This window comes from Terrapene carolina, unplaced genomic scaffold (assembly GCF_002925995.2).
Source record: "Terrapene carolina triunguis isolate 2854851 unplaced genomic scaffold, T_m_triunguis-2.0 Scaffold199, whole genome shotgun sequence".
Classification (NCBI taxonomy): Eukaryota; Metazoa; Chordata; order Testudines; family Emydidae; genus Terrapene; species Terrapene triunguis.
The window spans coordinates 2,700,860-2,718,383 of NW_020664550.1; the positions used below are offsets into that span (position 1 = coordinate 2,700,860).

At 52.7% G+C, this 17,524-nt stretch overlaps 1 protein-coding gene across 2 annotated transcripts in view; it reads left to right on the plus strand.

Annotated features, from left to right (window-relative positions):
- The window catches only part of LOC113404948 (pleckstrin homology domain-containing family A member 6-like), a 90,505-nt gene extending 73,429 nt beyond the window's left edge, over nt 1-17,076 (plus strand). For both annotated transcript variants that reach the window (XM_026655234.2, XM_026655235.1), the window contains 10 exons: nt 403-514; nt 1,249-1,388; nt 6,629-6,758; nt 7,773-7,882; nt 8,765-8,947; nt 9,778-9,942; nt 10,455-10,588; nt 11,029-11,171; nt 13,322-13,445; nt 16,284-17,076. In XM_026655234.2, the coding sequence (XP_026511019.1) occupies nt 403-514; nt 1,249-1,388; nt 6,629-6,758; nt 7,773-7,882; nt 8,765-8,947; nt 9,778-9,942; nt 10,455-10,588; nt 11,029-11,171; nt 13,322-13,437 (1,233 nt within the window). In that variant the 3' untranslated portion in view covers nt 13,438-13,445; nt 16,284-17,076. The remainder of the gene's footprint in view (nt 1-402; nt 515-1,248; nt 1,389-6,628; nt 6,759-7,772; nt 7,883-8,764; nt 8,948-9,777; nt 9,943-10,454; nt 10,589-11,028; nt 11,172-13,321; nt 13,446-16,283) is intronic.
- Nucleotides 17,077-17,524: the final 448 nt, after the last annotated feature.

The following is a 17,524-nucleotide window of genomic DNA, read 5'->3' on the forward strand; positions in this document are numbered from 1 at the left end:
GGACACAGGGTCAGTCAGGCCTGGCCTCCATCCAACACTTATCGCCTAGCTACTTTGCTCGGGGGTGTAAAAAATTCACACCCCTGAAAGAGGTCGTCAAGCCGACCTAAGCCCCGGTGTAGACACCTCTAGGTGGGCGGACAAATTCTCCCTGCGACCGCTTCTCAGAGGGGTAGATTAACTGCGGCGACAGGAAAACCTCTTCCATCGCTGTAGCAAGCCCCCACGCTCCGGCGGCACAGCTGCAGCACCGTAGCCAGGCCGCTCTTGCAGCTGTCACATAGACCTCGCCGCAGAGGGCAGGTTGGCTGGGCCGTGCCACACCTCTGTGGCTCGAGGTGGCTGGCTGCCAAGTGCGGCGCCTGCCAGCGGCTCTGACTCTCCGCACCTTGGCCCTTCCAGAACGAAATGCTCAATCGGCAAATCCAGAAGGAGATCTGGCGCATCCAGGACGTGATGGAGGGGCTGAGGAAGAACAACCCCTCCCGGGGCACGGACACTGCCAAACACAGAGGTGAGCGCTGACTCCTCCCTACCCAGCATGGGTCTGCCACTCCCTCCCTCTCTCTGGCCTCGGAGCTAGAGGCTGCTGGCTGCCCGGGTGTCTCAATGCACCTGTCGTCCTCCCCGCTGACACAGTCACACTGCTTCGTATTGCCTCAGAACGTCACGTGCACCTGGCGCTCGGCGGCATTCCAAGCCTGCTCCCGGCCCTGCCACTATGTCGCTCTCCTGTGGCTGCAGCCCGCAGAGGGCAGGAGTCCTAAGGCGAGCCTGGCTAATGGAGAATCTCACATAGCAAGGGGTCTGTGATTTTTTTTTTTGGAGCAAAAGGATGTGGGTTGCAGCCCTGGTGCCGCATTAAATGCAGACCCATTGGCGGCCATGGTATCTGGCAGGGTCCCTATGGCAGGTACCTCTAGTTTCTGTACTTCACACACACCTGGCCTCTCTAGACATCCCTGCTGGTTCTCTGGACGTCCCTCTGCTGCTTCTGCCTGAAGGTGTCTGCTGCATGTGCCACTGCCTGGCTCCAGCTTGCTATGGATAAGTCTAGGAGAGAGAGGAGACCCTGTATAGATACCTGCACCAGCAATGACCATCCTGGGCACATTGGCCTCTGGCCTGGCATCGAATGCAGCTCAGAAGCCCCAGGCCCTGGTTCATTGGCCCCTTCCCTGCTGTGCCAGCCCCCCTTGAGAGTGAGAGTGACTCACTTCCACTCTCTCCTCTCTTGTTTCTCCGCAGTGGCCGCTGGCCCCTCTGGAACGTACAGCTCCAACAGCCCTGCTAGCCCCTTGAGCTCAGCCAGCCTCACCAGCCCACTGAGCCCTTTCTCCCTGGTGTCGGGCTCACAGGGGTCGCCCACCAAGCAAGGGACAAGCGAGGTGAGTGGAGCCGCTGTTGCATGGGGCTAGCATATGTAGCCCTGGGCAGAAAGTGTCTGTGGCTTTTCTCCTCTTGAGATTCTCTTTGCACCAGCAGGTGGCACTCCCGGCTTTCTCATCCGATGGCGCGGGAGAACGACGTGAACCGTGGGTTCTAACTAGAGCTGGGATCAGGCTGCACAAGTCAGGGCCAAAGTGGAGGTGGCTTTGGACCTGGGACTTGGGTTTGGCCCATTGGGAAGACTGGGGGAGGGTGGGACGTGCAGATTTTGGGTGCAGACTTGGGTCCGGATGCCCTGAAGTCCTGGGGCATGGAGAACCAGGGTTTTGGTTCAGCCCATTGTAAAACTGGGGCCATTTGCAAACTTGGGACTGGGACCTGGGTTCCCGCTTTGAACCACACCAAAGGGGACGGATGCCTAGACCTGGGGACTGGGCTCGGGCCCAGCGCTAGTGAAACCCTAGAGCTGCATAAAACTCATCCGTTTCCCTTACTTGGGTTTTCCCAGACATTCCCATTGTTCTCTGCTCTCCTAGTTTGGGCTTGAGTCTGGCTTTCGTCAGAGCCCGTCAGACAAAGCCACGACAGTGGCTAGATACCACCGTGTTGGGCACGTTGAACACTCCCTAGGTAGAGAGGGAGGAACTCCGAGTTATGCTTCTCTCTGTGGTTCAGCTAGTTTTGAGGGGCTTCTCATTGGCTGCTGTCTGCCCAGCTGGTTCCGAAGATTCACGGTGATGCGGAACCAAAGGGCAAGCGCCCAGCCTCCGAAAACGGGAAGAATGGCCAGGGCTGGGTGAGTGGACCCGCTGTGTCCTTTCTCTGGGGGGCTCATTCCCAGCAGCAGGTGGGGTTACGCTGCCTGGCTCCCATTGGCGTAAACACATGACGTCCAGGTAAGTGGTCCCTCTGTTGAGAGCTGTGACGTAGCAGGGGCTGCTGGATGGGTGGGTCTGGGCCCTAGGCTGTTGGGGCGAGTCGGAATTGCTGGGTCCCAGAGCAAGTGCTCAGCCTGGAGGGGTGGGACCAGCGGTACTCTCTGGGCTCCAGCTGCCCTCACCCTGGGCTCAGTGCCTCTGTTTGTCTGTCTCTTGCTAACTGTCTTTTCCTTCCTGTTCTCTCAGTTTCTCTGCTGTTGCGCCTAACACTCTGGCTTCCTCTCTGCCCCAGGAACCAGGCCCGCCTCGACCTCCCCTGCCCAAATCGTATGTCCCTCTGGAGTCTCCTCCGACTGTTCCTCCGTTCCCTAGCGAGAGCCGCTTCTGGCCATACTCTAACTCCCCTTCCTGGCAGCAAAGCGGCGAGGCGAAGAAGGGACAGGTATCCAAGCGCCTCCAGAGCCGACCTCGGCATCCAGCGGCACGCAGTATCCCCATCCCCCACTGGGAACCGGAGCCAGCTAGCGGGAGAGCCACGGGGATAGCTGGGAGGGGGCAAAGCAGAGCTGACCCTCTCCCTACACCTGCAAATGCTGGGGAGGTATAGGGAGCAAGCTGCCCCCAGGGAACAGACAGGGAGGGGCTTAGCTCCGTGACTGCCCTCAGCCAAGCTGGAGAAGCATGGCATACCCTGGGCATCCAGACCCCCAGCACGGGCAGGGGCTTTCAGTGCTTGAGCCCTTTCTGCAGCCAGGCCCTGTCAAACGGGAAATACTCTAGATTCATGCAGGCATTTTAAGGTGGGTACTGTAACTCGAATCCCTCCCCCATTGGGGAACTTAGTGAGCTCTGCCCCCTTAACGGCTTATTGGCTGGCAGCATTGTTTCATGAATAGGGCACTGGCCTGGACCCAGGTTCTGTTCCCAGCTGTGCCACTGAACATGGGCAAGTCACTGCCTCACTCCGTGCCTCAGTTTCCCCATCAGTCCAATGGGGGGTAATGATGCCCTCCTTTGAGATCAGTGTATAGTGCCACTCACCATGCAAGAGCAGAGTATTCTCATTGTCCGTGGAAATCAATGGTCCATAAAACATTGCCCAGAGAGTGCACTCAAGCCCGTTTCTGGTAAGGCCGTTAGGCTAAACTGCTGATGGATCCATTTGAACTGGGGTGACTGATGCTCAAAGACAAATACTCTGAAACCCCCTTAAAGCCAGTCTCGTCTCAGTGTGGAGAAGGGGATACTGTGCCGGCCACTGGGATGCTGTGAAAGCCAGGGTGCAGGGATGCAACCATTATGAGCCCACCACACGGGGATAGAGGGAGAAGTCCAGGGCCTCTTGCTGGCCTCACTGTGATTCTTGCTTGGGTCAATGTAACACCATTGATGTGAGTAGCCAATTTATTTCTGACTGACACCAGCAGGAGAGGAGACTCAAATGTGCAGCGTCACACGCTGAGCAGCCTGGTTCCTGTTTGCTTTTCTCTTCCATTCTCCTGCTGGCTTTCTTTACTCCAGCCTGGATAATTGCACTTCCTGTTGTTAGCTGCAAACAAGCACTAGGCTGGAACGAAGTAATGGTACAGGGCCTGATTCTGATCTCATGCCAGCATAACTGCACTGACGTCGGGTGCGTTACTCCTGATTTACACCCACATGTAAAATTCGAAATACTCACTCGCACAAAAAAAGCACAAGCATGCATGTAGCCAAGTGATCTCACACGCGCGAAAGGCATGCTAGTGTGTGCGGCTGGATACTTGGGCATGCAAAACAATGCCCGTGCACCATCAAGTAACAGCATGAACCAGCTAGTTCATTGTGAGTGCAGATAAGTGCATGTGCATACAAAGATTGCACGTATAAATGCAAATGGGCAGGGAGACGACTTTTTGCGCATGCAACTGGGTAGCTGCACATATAAAATAGGCGGCTATGCGTGCAAACAGCTATCTGAGCTTGCAGTCCGCTGTCTAAAACGTGCAAACAGTTCCCTGGTTGCATGTGCAATCCCTTTTTTGGGAAGGGTGCAGTTTACTCAAGGCAAAGTTATTTGAGAATTTGCCTTGTGATGGAACTATTGGGCCCACAGTCTTTACTGGTGTGAACCCGTTGAAGCCAGGGGATGAATGTGGCCTATTTAAGTTCATCACAGGATCTCTTTGCAATATTTAATCTTCCCTGTGGCCTCAGCATTTTATGTCACGAACGGGGATTCTTAAATAAGAACCACAGTGGACTGTGGGGGATCCCGGACTCTTGGGTTCTGTCTCCAGCTCTGTCATTGGCTCGCTGGGTATGTTGGGGCCAGTCGTGTCCCCGCTCTGTGCTTGGCAAGTGTCTAACAGGGTTGTTAATAGAGCTGGCTGGGAAAGATAAGAATATTTTGTACAAATATTTGCAAGGAAACAATGTTTCCATTTCATTCAAAAATTTTCCTTAAATTTTCTGTTGTTTTTTTTTTAAAATTTAAAATTATGTTTTGTTTAGTTTGGGGCGGGGCAACCCCATTTTTAAAATTTTCCCCCCCCCCCCCCCCCCCCCCCACTGAAATAACAGAGGAGGTGGGTTGGGTTTGGTTTGGTTTTAAAGAAAGAAAGAGAGAGAAATGAAGGAAAAACCTATTTTTAAACTTTTTTGTTACCTTCCAGTAGAAAAAAGGAGAATTGGGGGGGGGGGAATTCCCAGCAAAATGAAATAAATTTTTTTGAAATTTTCACTTGGAATTTTTTCCTTGAAATTGTTTTTCTTTTTGGTCGAAATGTTTTGTTGAGAGAGGAAAAGATTTGACCAAAATGAAAATGTTCTGATAAAAGGGTGGTTTCAGTCAAGAAGCCTTTTTCATTTGGGGAGTTTTTGGATGACAATGTTCCGAGATGCGCTCGTTATGAATGCTGCCCGCTCTGAGGCTTAACTAACCCTCATGAAGCTGACTGAGGCCCTTGGAAAGGAGACAAGGTTTTAGGGTGACCAGACAGCACGTGTGAAAAATCGGGACGGGGGTGGGAGGTAATAGGAGCCTATATAAGAAAAAGACCCAAAAATCAGGACTGTCCCTAAAATATCAGGACATCTGGTCACCCTACAAGGTTTCAAGGAGGTGCTGAGCTGGGGCTGAGGGTGGGAGGGGATTTGGTGCAAGTGGCTGATGTAATGGTTGCAACCCCTGCTGGCTCGTTCTTCCAACCCATCCCATGTCATCTACACCCATGGCCTACCTTGCCTACTCCCCCATTCCTGCTGTATTCATTGACACACTGCAGCAGATCTTGTCCACGGGGAATGTTGTCTGAGCTGAAATGGAAGCAGGAGGAAGATGAACTTGAGCAGGTTCATTGCAGACATTGTGGGAAGACGGGTAGAGGAATAGACCTACAGGGGAACCCTTCTCTGGGCCCCTGCTGCTCTTCAGGGTTTGGTGGTCAGAACCTTATTTTTCTAAAGCTATGTGGCTCATCCGTGCAGCCTCCTGTCCCTGCTTTGCAGACTCATGAACTTCCCAGACTGGGGAGCAGGATCCAGAGTTACTGGCTCATCCAGCCTGAGGAGCTTGATCACTTGAGCGTCTCCCACCTCTAGTTCATGGATCACCACATACATAAGCTTTGGTTAACCATCCCTGTGTTTAAAGTGTGGGGTCTGGAGCGCAGCAGCCCAACCCAAATCCCGCTGGAGTTAATGGGAGCCTTTCCACAGACTTTAGTGAGCGTTAGTTCAGGCTTTCAGTCAGCAACCTCGGGCTGATGCACGGCCCGTGGAAATCAGTGGGAATCTTTCCATTGACTTCAGAGGGCTTTGGGTCAGATCCCAGGAGACTACGTCCACATTCCCAAACGCAAAAGAAAAATAGCAAAGGGTCTGACCATGGGGCAAACGTGTCTCGTATTTCACAAGGTGAGCAAAATATCCTGCACAAACTAGTTCAGTCACGATCCTGCCGAGAGATGGGGCAAGGCCAGGACAGCTGACCCCGACCCACCGTAGCCCCAGCCTTCAACGCTTTGGTGCAAATGGGTGTCCCAGACCATGCCTGGTTATGGCTCTGCAGCTCCAAGCCCAGCCTGGATTTTGTCTTTCTCTCTGTCCAGACGACTGGATCTTGTGCTTTGAGTGTGTCGTGGGCTGGGGGGGGAGAGTGTTGATCAAAATGAAAACCTGCCTAGGTGCCTCTCCCGATTGCTATTTCGTTTGTGTGTGTGTGTGTGTGTTTCGGTCTTTTCTGTGTGTCCTCTGTGTCTGCTGTCCCCCGGCTAATGAGTGGCAGAGGTCCGAAGGCAGGGTGTCTCCCCAGCTGCCCTGCCAACAGCTCCTCCTGAACGGCTCAGCTGCTCACCAGCAAATCCGCTCTCTTTCCGCAGTCCAAGTCCAGCTTCGAGCAGAATAAGAAAGAGGTTCATCGGAGCTCCGCCCCCATCCCACCCACAGAGGCTGGGCTCATGCAGACGAGGCAAGAGCTGGATGCTGAGAAGCAAGCGGCTCTCAACAAAGGTACCTCCCATGGCCTCGCCATCTCAGGGCGGGCGGCAGCTCCTCTGTCACCATAAATAAAGTCCAGGCAGGGGAGATCAGGGCTGGAGGCAGTGGCCGGTAGAAGCTCTGGATGGCCCCTGAGGAAGGCTTCACCACTTGGATTTTGGGGCTGGGGATCTCCCTATCAAAATCCATGGTACCTTATCAGTGCAGGGCACAGTTTAAGAGGATGCAGTAAGCTGGGTTCGGAGCTCACTGGGGCCATCTGCTTGCACCCAGTGGAGCATGCTACCGAAAAGCAGGGAGGGAGTTGGGAGGAGACTATTACCCTAGTATTTCCTCCTGCCCCTCTGGATAGAGGCTATTCCACCCGGCAGCACCTGGGAGAGTCAGGGTCCTGTCACCAGGCCCCCGGGATGCCGAGGTCCCTCCATGTCTGAGGACACTCCTTCAGGCTCTGCGCCTCCATGGGGGCTCTTTGCTGCATTAACAGATCAGCTCCCCAGCCCTTCCCCTGCGTGCTCCCCTGAAGCACACAGTACGATTGCATTGAGCTAGTAATCCCAGCAGGCAGTTGGAAGTTAGGACTCCTGGGTTCTATTTCTGGCTCTGCCACTGACTGACTGTGTTACTTTGGGGTGAGGTCACATTCCTGCTCCATGCCTCAGTTTCTCCCCTGTAAAATGGGTTTAATAATAATCTCTTGGGGTGCTGGGGCTGTGAGACGCTCAGGGGAAAGGTGTGAGGGAAGGGCCATGCGTCCTTCCTTGCGCATTCCCAGTGCCGAGTGGCCCGGCAGCACTCCCCTGGAGTACACAGTGAGTACGCAGCCACCCCCCGCCAGCGGCGGTGTGAGCACATCCTCTGCACCCAGCAAAGATGAGCAGTGAAGAGAGAGGGCAAGGAGCAGTGAACCACCCAGGCAGCCTTCAGCTCAGGGGAACTCTTGCCAGGTCCCAAACCAGCATGGGGCCCATGGGTAGCCAACTGATTTGGGTTCAAGCATTTACCTTCTCTTCTGCTTCTCCCCAGTTGGCATCGTTCCCCCGAGGACCAAGTCTCCCACCGATGAGGACTCAGCACCCACTTCGGGAGTGATCAGGAGGAGCACCAGCAACATGTCCAACGGACTGAGCTCCCGGGTAGGCTGCGGCTCTCTGCTTTGCACGTCACTGGGGATCCTGGGATGGGGGGCAGAGCCCGGGGGGGAAGTAGAGGGGATGCAGGGATGTGGATCGGGGCTGGGGTAGGAGATGGGAGATTGTACAGGGTGCTGGAATGGGCTCCTGGGAGGTGGGACGGGTGCAGAGGTGGAAGAGACTGGGATAAAATAAAGGAAGCCCATAGGAGGTGTCTGGCTCACAGCCCATTTGCCAGCTTCCCTGGAGCATTCAGGAGAGGGACTGTGAGAGGCACAGGAGTTTGTCTGAGCTGTGTTGACCCAAGGAGGTGGTGTTTGAAGCCCTTTGCAGGAAATGCCACCTGTGCAGAACCCCCGGCTTCCCTAACCGGATTAGCGTCTGCCTGACCCTGCAAGGCCTGGGAATCCTTCCCCCGGATATTGAACTTGGTCTGAATGTCTGAGTTCCAGTTCAGTGTCTGTCTGCGCCTCCCTGGCTGCCCCACAGCTGAGCCGGGGCTTCTCCATCCCGCTGTGTCCCACTCACGGTGCTTCTCTCCTGACCAGCCCTCCCATCCCCACCAACACACACCACTCTGCCAGTGCCCTTCAATCCCAACCCACGGCCCCCTGCTAGCCCAGCCCTGCGCTCCCCTCCGCCACAACTCTGCTGATGCTCTTCAGTCCAGCCCCCGTGCTCTTCCCATCCTGGGCTTCCCAGGAACAGCTGCTGAGACACTAATTGTCTCGCATAGAAACCTTTCCCCTAGACAGCAAGCGGAGAGCAGCAGCCTCATGGCATTGATGTCCTATGCCACGGCTGAACCCACTACTGGGGGACACTAGGGTCCTAACCCACGCTGCGGCCCTTCTGTAACCATGGGGCTTTTTGGATTCTCCCCAGGAGAGGCCAAAAAGCGCCGTGTTCTCCAATGAGATGAAGGCAAAAATGAGCGTGGAGGAGCAGATCGACCGGATGAAACGCCACCAAAGTGGATCCATGAAGGAAAAAAGGCGGAGTTTGCAGCTCCCAGCCAATCAGCAGCCAGACGCTCCCAGCACGAAGGCACCCGCGTCATACAAAGTGGTAAGGTCTTCCCATGGCAGTCGTCAGGTTTGGGGGTGGCATTTGCATTTATCCCACAGGCCTGCCTCAGAACAACATCTCTGAGCTTGTCCAGTCCCCGGGCTCCTCTGGGGTTTCTGGGCCAACTCCCTTGGCGTGGATTAGTCCCTGCCCTCTCCCAGGAAGAGGGTTTTCAGATCCAGGATTGCAAGTCCTCCCCTGACCAAAAGGCCCTGTTTGGATTTGCCTGGAGGCAGTCTGGTCTAATGTCTAGAGCGCTGGACTGGGACTTGGGAGACCTGGTTCTCTTCCCAGCTTTGCCACTGGTCCACTGAGTGACCATGGGCGAGTCACTTCTCCTCCCCATGCCTCGGTTTCCCCATCTGTAAATTGGGGGTAATGATACTGTCTTCCTCTGAAAAGCACTTTGAGATGTACTGATGGAAAGTGCTGCAGAAGAACCAGATGGTATAGTTATTACTAAGGCTGGGGCCTGTGATGAGTCAATAGTCAGATGTTTGGGGGCATGAAGGGCAAAACCCGTGGGGCGTGAGGAAAGCCCATTGTGGGGTGCTTGAAGGAGGTGAGAGATGGGGATATAGGGAAGTGCTTGCCAGGGGAAGGGAGGTGTGGGAGTCGCTCTGAGGCTATGGTGATGGGCTCGGATGGACGAACAGAACGAACCCTGGGGTTTCTAGAGGAGTGAGTGAGGAAGGGGGGCAGAGGCCAGCGAGACTGAGCCACCTCTTGCATTTGTGAGCTCTGCGCACCCTCTCTATGAGCCAGCAGGGGCGTGACCCTGCTGGCGGACCGTCCTGGCTCTGAGGTGGCAGCTCTGTGGCCCGTTCCAGGTGCGCCGACACCGCAGCATCCATGAAGTGGACATCTCCGACCTGGAGGCAGCGCTGCGCACCGAGGACTCTGGCAAAGTCTACGAGACACCGAGGGAGGAGATCGCCCGGCTACGCAAGATGGAGCTGGAGCCACAGCACTATGATGTCGACATCAGTAAGGAGGTGAGGCCTGGCCCCACTGGAGCAACACACCTTAGGGATGGCAATGGGGGCAGGTTGCTATGGAGACCGTGTACATGGTGGGGGGAGACAGCACCTCTGAGATGACATGGGCCCAGGACAGGCAGGAGAAAATGGTGCCTGGGCTGAAGGGACAGGTCCCTCTAGGCATTTGTCTTGCCCGGGCTCTTATGTCCTATAGCCTGGGACTGGGGGCTGGAGCAGACACCAAGGCTGGGCACTGCGCAGAGAAGAATGCAGTGTAGGGTGGGTGTCATGTGGGTTCTGGGCCAGGGATGGGTTTTGTGCTGGTTCTGGATTACAGAGAGTTGCTGGAGCAGGAACTGGTGATATATGGGTGTCCTAGCACAGGCTGGGTGAGCCCTGAAGGAGGGACTGGGGGCTGGAGAAGGGACCGATGCTGGCTGCTGTGCGCTCCTCTATGCGTGCAGTTACAGAATGCCCATGTTGCCTTCAGACCCCTGGACTTAAAACCTGCTTTTGCCTCCTTCTAGCTCTCTACCCCAGACAAGGTCCTCATTCCGGAGCGGTACATTGAGCTGGAACCGGACACCCCACTAAGTCCTGAAGAGATGAAGGAGAAGCAGAAGAAAGTGGAAAGGATAAAGACGCTCATTGCCAAATCCAGGTGATGGTGCTGTTCTGTGCCCATTTCAGCACCGGCTGTGCCACACCACCGCCTCCTCCATCGTACCTTCTCTCTCGTGCCCGTGTCTGACCTTCCACCCATCCACTACAGCCGCTGTTTGTCTGTCCGCCCTCCCTCCGTGCACCTGCAAATCCATTCACTCAGCTATCCGTTCACGGAGCCACCTGATTCATCTATTCATTTGCCCACTAACTCATTAAATTCCTTGGCCATCCAGACATCCATCTATCTGCCATTCCACTCATGCATCCACTCCCCCTCCCCTCCACCCATTCATGTCGTCCACCTATTCTTCTACCTGCTCACCCTGTCGTTCTGCCCAGTCACATCCTGCATCCTTGTGAGCACACCCTGTATTTCGGGCCGGGCCATCGCTCTGGGGGCAAGGGGGCGGTAACACCAAACTCTCTCTGCTGCAGCTTGCAGAATGTGATCCCTCTAAGCGAGGGAGAGGTGGACGTGCCCCAGGATGCAGAAACCCAGCTCCAGGAGCAGGAGAAGAGGATAGAGATATCCTGCACCTTGGCTACAGAAGCCTCCAGGCTGGGCCGCATGCTCTCCGGTAAGGCACTCAGGAGGCAAAGAACTGCAGTTTCATGGTAAAAAAATGAGGCACAGGAGATGCCTAAGTCAAGAAGGGGCAGACCAAAGCCAGGGGGGTACTAATGACATGGACAATTCCTAATGATCATGGATTTACCTGCATTAAGGGCAGAAGACTGAACTCAGGGTAAAATAAGTGTTAGGGATGACCAGGCAAGGCACCTGGCAGGAGTGGGGTGTAGGCAAAAGGCGAGATATAGTGAAAGGGCCTTTAGAAATAAGATTGATAGGTACATAGGCCAAGATCCTCAGCTGGTGTAAATTGGGGTAACTCCCATCATTTTGATAGAGCTATGCCCATTTGCACCAGCTAAGAATCTGGCCCACAGAGGCAGATCCACCACTGGGCTATTCCATTTTCCTGTACTGAAATCAGTGGAGTTACACCAGTGTAAAACTGAAGTAGCGCCATGGTAGATCAGTCCTGTCGACTCCCCCCGGCAATTCCAGTAATAACAATGGGTGTGACTTTCCTCTCCCCCCTGTGTAAATCAGGAATAATGCCACTGAAGTCAGTGAAATGACACGCATGTAGGAGCAGAATCGGGGCCCCTGTATTTATACCATATGCACATATGTAATGGGCCAGATCCGCAGCTGTGGTAAATAGGTGGAACTCTGACTCTCAATGCTGTCCTTGGTCATGCATAGTACTTCTGTGAACTTCAACGGGCGTCATCCATGAACAGACAAGGGCAGAGAATAGACAGTAGAGCAGTGGCTCTCAAACTTTTGTACTGGTGACCCCTTTCACATAGCAAGCCTCTCAGTGCGACCCCCCCCCTTATAAATTAAAAACACTTTTTTATATATTTAACACCATTATAAATGCTGGAGGCAAAGCGGGGTTTGGGATGGAGGTTGACAGCTCGCAACCCCCCCCATGTAATAACCTCGTGACCCCCTGAGGGGTCCCAACCCCCAGTCTGAGAATCCCTGCAGTAGAGGGTCTTGTTCTCCTTTCACTTACAGCGGTGAAACTCTAGTGGGCCAGATCCTCCGCTGGTGTAAATCACTGACGTCAGTGAAGCTACACTAGTATACACCAGCAGAGGATCTGGCCCATTGATGTCAGTGGAGTCGCACCAGATTTTTACTCTCAATGCTTGGTGATCTGCACCTGTCCTCCCTGGGCTGACACATCTTATTTTTGCATTGGCACTATTCAACCGTGAAGCTTTTGAAAGCTGCAAACCCTCAGCTCTTGCCGCTGAAGCACATCTGTGCCTGGAGATCCCTGCTTCTGGGCTAGCCAGCTGGTGACTACAAAGCATTACTCACGCGGCAAAAACTAGATGGGAAGATGGGGCAGCCTCCAACGCATGTGGAGATGATGAGCGATGTTGGATGGAAGGGATTGTGCATGAAGAGAGGGAGGATGGCCCAGTGGTGAGGGTAGGGCCGCCCTTCCTGACAGGAATGTTGTGGGGATATTGTGAGGCGCTCAGATAATACGGCAAAGGGAACTGTGTATGTAGCTAGACCAGACTAGAATATGGTGTATGTTGGATGGAGGCGGTTGGGTTGGGCATCTCTCTGGAAGGGCCTGTTTCCCAGGATCTTCAATGGAACAGTGGCATTCTGCAGGGGCCTTGAGTAGAACCAGCTGAAGAAAGGGATGTGTTTGGGGGGAAATCTTATGAAAAAAATTAACCCTTTTTCTCTGTCAAAAAATTTCAAAACTACATTTTTTGCAAAACTTGTCACAAACGTCATCCATCCTTTTCTGGTCAAAAAGCTTTGCACTGTCTCGCCCCAGCTCTAGAGCAGACTAGGAGACGCCTGAGCCCTGGTGCGTGCAGTGCGTTGTGGGGGGCTGTACTGGCAATGGGGTGCTGTGGCCCATGCCCATCTCCCTGCAAATAGGCGCTGCCTCCCATCTTTGCCTAAGTCCATGAGGATCCCAGTGTGGAGCTCACGTGTGCATGCTGTGGGGGAACCATTTGTGTGTATCTGTTGTTTCTGACCATGCTTCCTTCCTCTTTTATATTCCCCTGTCGTCTCTAACCTCTCTGCCTTCCTCTGGAATTTGCTCCCTGCTTTGTCCTTTCTCCCCTTGCCAGCTGCAGCGCTGTGTTCTTCACGTCCTTTTCCATTTCTTGTTTCCAGCTCAATGTGCCACCCCGAGTCCTCCCTCTTCCCCAGCCTCCCCGACTCCACCGACAAATCCCCTCTCGTCTGAGTCATCCCGGGTCGCCGACAGCAGCCATTTTATGCGTGTCTGAACCATGAAGTAAGCACCTTTTCTATTGTACTTCATCTCCTCCTCTGTACATCTCAGCCTCCAGGGGTGACGGGGAGAACCTCACTCAAGAGTCTCCTCTTCCCATCCATTCATACGTTGCTTCTCACCGAGCTAACACTCTCCTCTGCCACGTTAGCCCAGTCTACTCCCATGGAACAAGCACAAGGGGCTTAGAACTTGAAACACTGAGGGTCCAGGACCTTGTTTTGAGTCCCTGGGTCAGATCCTCCACTAGGATAAACTGGCATAGCTCCACTAAAGTCAATGGAACTGTCCTGCAGGGTGGATTGATTTAAATCACAGTGATTTTAAATCACAGTGATTTTAAATCAACAAACCCTGATTTAAGTAACCAATTTTAATTTTTGTTTTGCATTTATACCTTTCAGTTATTTACTTATTATAAAGTTGATTCTCATTGGTTGGTATAATTTGGTACTTCTTTTTGCTAACCAGGATGTTACACTATATCCATACACATTTATTTGAGCAGTTATATTGCTTACCATACGTTTATTCAGAATTGTAGTTTTTTATGATGTTAGGAAATGGGGAATGAAGCATTTCTTATGTACTAGATGATGATTCATTTTTACTCATGATTTGTGCCAAGCTAATTGGAGGAAAATTAGAATTCAATTTAAAAGCCACAAGAAGAACATTTTAAAATGTTTTTATTAGTTAAATAAGAGTACCTTGAATGTGCCGAATACGTAAGAAAAAAAGTTTAATAAATCAGTTTTAAATGCAAAACATGTTTTGATAAACAAAGGAAGCATCAGCTGTAGTTAGTGAATAGCCCTGATTGCTTCTGGTCACACTGTCCATCATGATTTTAGAACTAGTAGATCTGATCCTCTTACACCTTGTTTTTAGACATAGCTGGAAGAGGAGAGCAAAGTTGCGTGTTGTTTCAATTTCTAGTTGGTTTCTCAGCTTTGAATGCATTAGTCATTGAACTGAACTAACTGAATAAACTGAAGTGAAGAAAATAATATCTCTGCACCTGCAGAAGAGACTACTGCTGTCAAAAGCTAGTTTTGCACTTCAGGTTCCAGCTGCTTAGCCAGTGACTTCAACCAGTTCAGTGCTTTGACTTTCTCTAAGAACTTCGGCAGCAAACTTGCACTGCTTGAATATTATATTTTTTATTTAAATTAAATTATTTGAATCCTCTATAGTAAGTTTAGGCCTGAACGTAGGTTCTCATAATTTCACTTTTAATTTTAAATACATTTATTTTTTAAAAGAACAATGTATTGAATTTACATTTTTAAAAAATTGATTTAAATTTTTAAAAAGTCCATTTTTAAAATCATTGATTTTTATCCACCCTGCTACACTGCTTTCCACCAGTGGAGGAGCTGGCCCCATCCCTCTTCGGGATCAAGAGTTTTCTCCAGGATTTCCTTCTGAGCACAAAGGAAAAGCTAATGGTGTAGCTAAGTTGTATTAAGGACTCGGTTACTTGGTAGAATGCAGCCCAGCTGGATGGGAGCAGGTGGTTTCTGCCCATTCCAGGACTAAGTGGGTCCTGGCTACGCCAAAGCCTACTTTTGCCATGCATTGCATGGATGTTGTGGGCCAAATTCTCGCCTCGCTTAGATCCACTGTAAATTAGAAGCAGCAAAGAGTCCTGTGGCACCTTATAGACTAACAGACGTATAGGAGCATGAGCTTTCGTGGGTGAATACCCACTTCTTCGGATGCATGTGAAAGCTTCGGATGTCACCCACGAAAGCTCATGCTCCTATACGTCTGTTAGTCTATAAGGTGCCACAGGACTGTTTGCTGCTTTTACAGATCCAGACTAACATGGCTACCCCTTTGATACTTGTAAATTAGAAGTGACCCCAGCGGAAAGCCAAGGGTGCAAATTAGAGGAGAAAACAGGCAAGAAAAATGACACATCCTGCACCGAGAGTGACTGGTTCCTTTCACTGCATAGACAAAGCCATGTAAATAACAGACATTGGGAATGATGGCCAAAAACCAAGGAGACAGGATGAGCATGAGCTCCAGAAACCCTTTGCCTCTAGGTAACAGGTTCAAATCCAGGCCAAGTCAGTAGTGAGTCACTGGAAGCTGGTACGATCTGGTGGCTGTGTTGGCCTGTGTGAGATGAGATTGGTGGGTTCTCAGTGCAGGTGCTAGTGGACACACAGCACTGAGCTGGCACTGACTTGTCAGCAGCCTCAGCAGAGATGTTGGGGACTAAATGGCCATGGAGACTGAATTCTCCTCCCATCCCTAGGGGACAGCCCTCCGGGGCTGGGCTGAGGCCCATTAGCAGGGCAGCGCGGGCAGAAAGGCTGCTTGTGCTGGACCTGCTCTGCGGATGAATAGTGGAGCCTATTTTCCATGGCTGTTGGCCCAGCTCCTGTCGCCAGTACTAGATTACCTCCAAAACGTCCCTAATTCTTTTTGGTGAAAGTGGCCAGTTACCAAACAGCCTTTTCTGCCCTGGGATTTTAGCCATAGGTGGAGCAGCAGCACTGCACACCCCTGGCATAGATACCCCAGCGCAGTGTGGTTTGCAGGGGTGCAGAGCCCCCTGGTTTGCACAGGTGGAGATTGTGGCGTCTCTCTGCTTACCCCGGCTTTGCATTTGTGCAGCAGTTGAGGTGACTGTGTCTGGGTCGAATCCTCAGTACAGACCAGGCCTAAAAAGGGTCATTTTATTTTTTTCAAGAGTGGACAAAAATCCCGTTTGCTCCCGAGCGTTCCTGCCCTGGGGCGTGAAGCAGGTGCAGCTCTGCCACGCTTCCCGGCGGGTAGAGGGCTCAGCTTTCTCACTCCTTCTCTCCTCTCCTCTCCTCCCTCCAGCACAAGCCCTGGCTGCTGTGAACGCTGTGAAGTTCCACGGAGCCACGTTTTAACACACAAACATGCGCGTCCCGAGTAGACAACCAAACCTTTCCTCGCTCATCGCTTTCGGTTCTCCCCGAACCCCTGCCACTAACCAACGGTGAGATCGTCCAGGACGAAGATGCTGTGCGTCGGCACCTGTCGCCAAGGAGAACACGGGAGCCTTATCTCTGCACCGGTCCCCCCAACTGGCCGTGTACCATCCCAGGAGGAAGTGCCGTGGGTGGGCTGCCTGCTGGAGCACAGAGTGGCAGAGAGGCGCTGGTAAATCACTGCTACTACAATGATGGACGTTTTGCGTGAGATCTGTTGCAGTCTGGGAGATGGGCCCACTCCACAGCCGGCGTGAACTTCAGGGCAGGGGATCTGGCAGCTACCCACCAGGCTGTTCCATGGCCGGAATATCTCATCGAGGGGATGGTGTCTCACTGGAGGCTGGGGCGTTTCCCTTTGCTTCCCGCACTGAAATATTTGTCTCCCAAAGCTCGTGTCCCGAAGGGGCTTTTGCACGGGGACCGAGCCGTCGCTGCAGTTGGAGCTTGCTCTTGCCCTCCACTGACGTGAGCACCCCATCTCCATTCTCCACACCCCTTCCACCTCCCCAGGCCTTGGCCTGGATCGGCTACTAGCATCTTTCATCTCTGGAGCTAGCCACCCGGGAAACCTGGCCCAGCCACGTTTCTCCACTCACGCTCATGCGCATCCACGGGAAGGAAGGAGCGGGCATCTGGGATGGACAGATGGAAACAGGAGCCAAGGAAGGAAAAGGCTCCTGGGCAGAAAATGGGAGAGGTTATGGGATCTGCAAAATTAAGAGGACATGGCTGTATCTGTGAAATACTAGTGTTTCACCTCCCAGGGCGAAGGGTGGTGTGGAACAGCAGGTCTGTGCAATGTATGTGGACATGTAGTAAGGGAATTAGCTGAAAGATACAGGGGGACGGGGTTAGGAGAGCCCAAGTGGCTGGTGTTGGTGACCAGGCGAAGCCTGGATGCTTTCTGGGGACAGGAGGGATCCGTTTGCACATAGAGACGACAAGAAGAAAGGGAGACAGGCTTCGGGATATTTTATTCTCTTGGACCAGAGCAGGTTCTGGATGGTAGCAACAGGTGCCCTTCCGCAGAGTTTTGTTTTACCCAGCGCAATGCTCATTTCTTGCATTTTTATGGGGATGGGAGTGGGGTGAACGACACACACA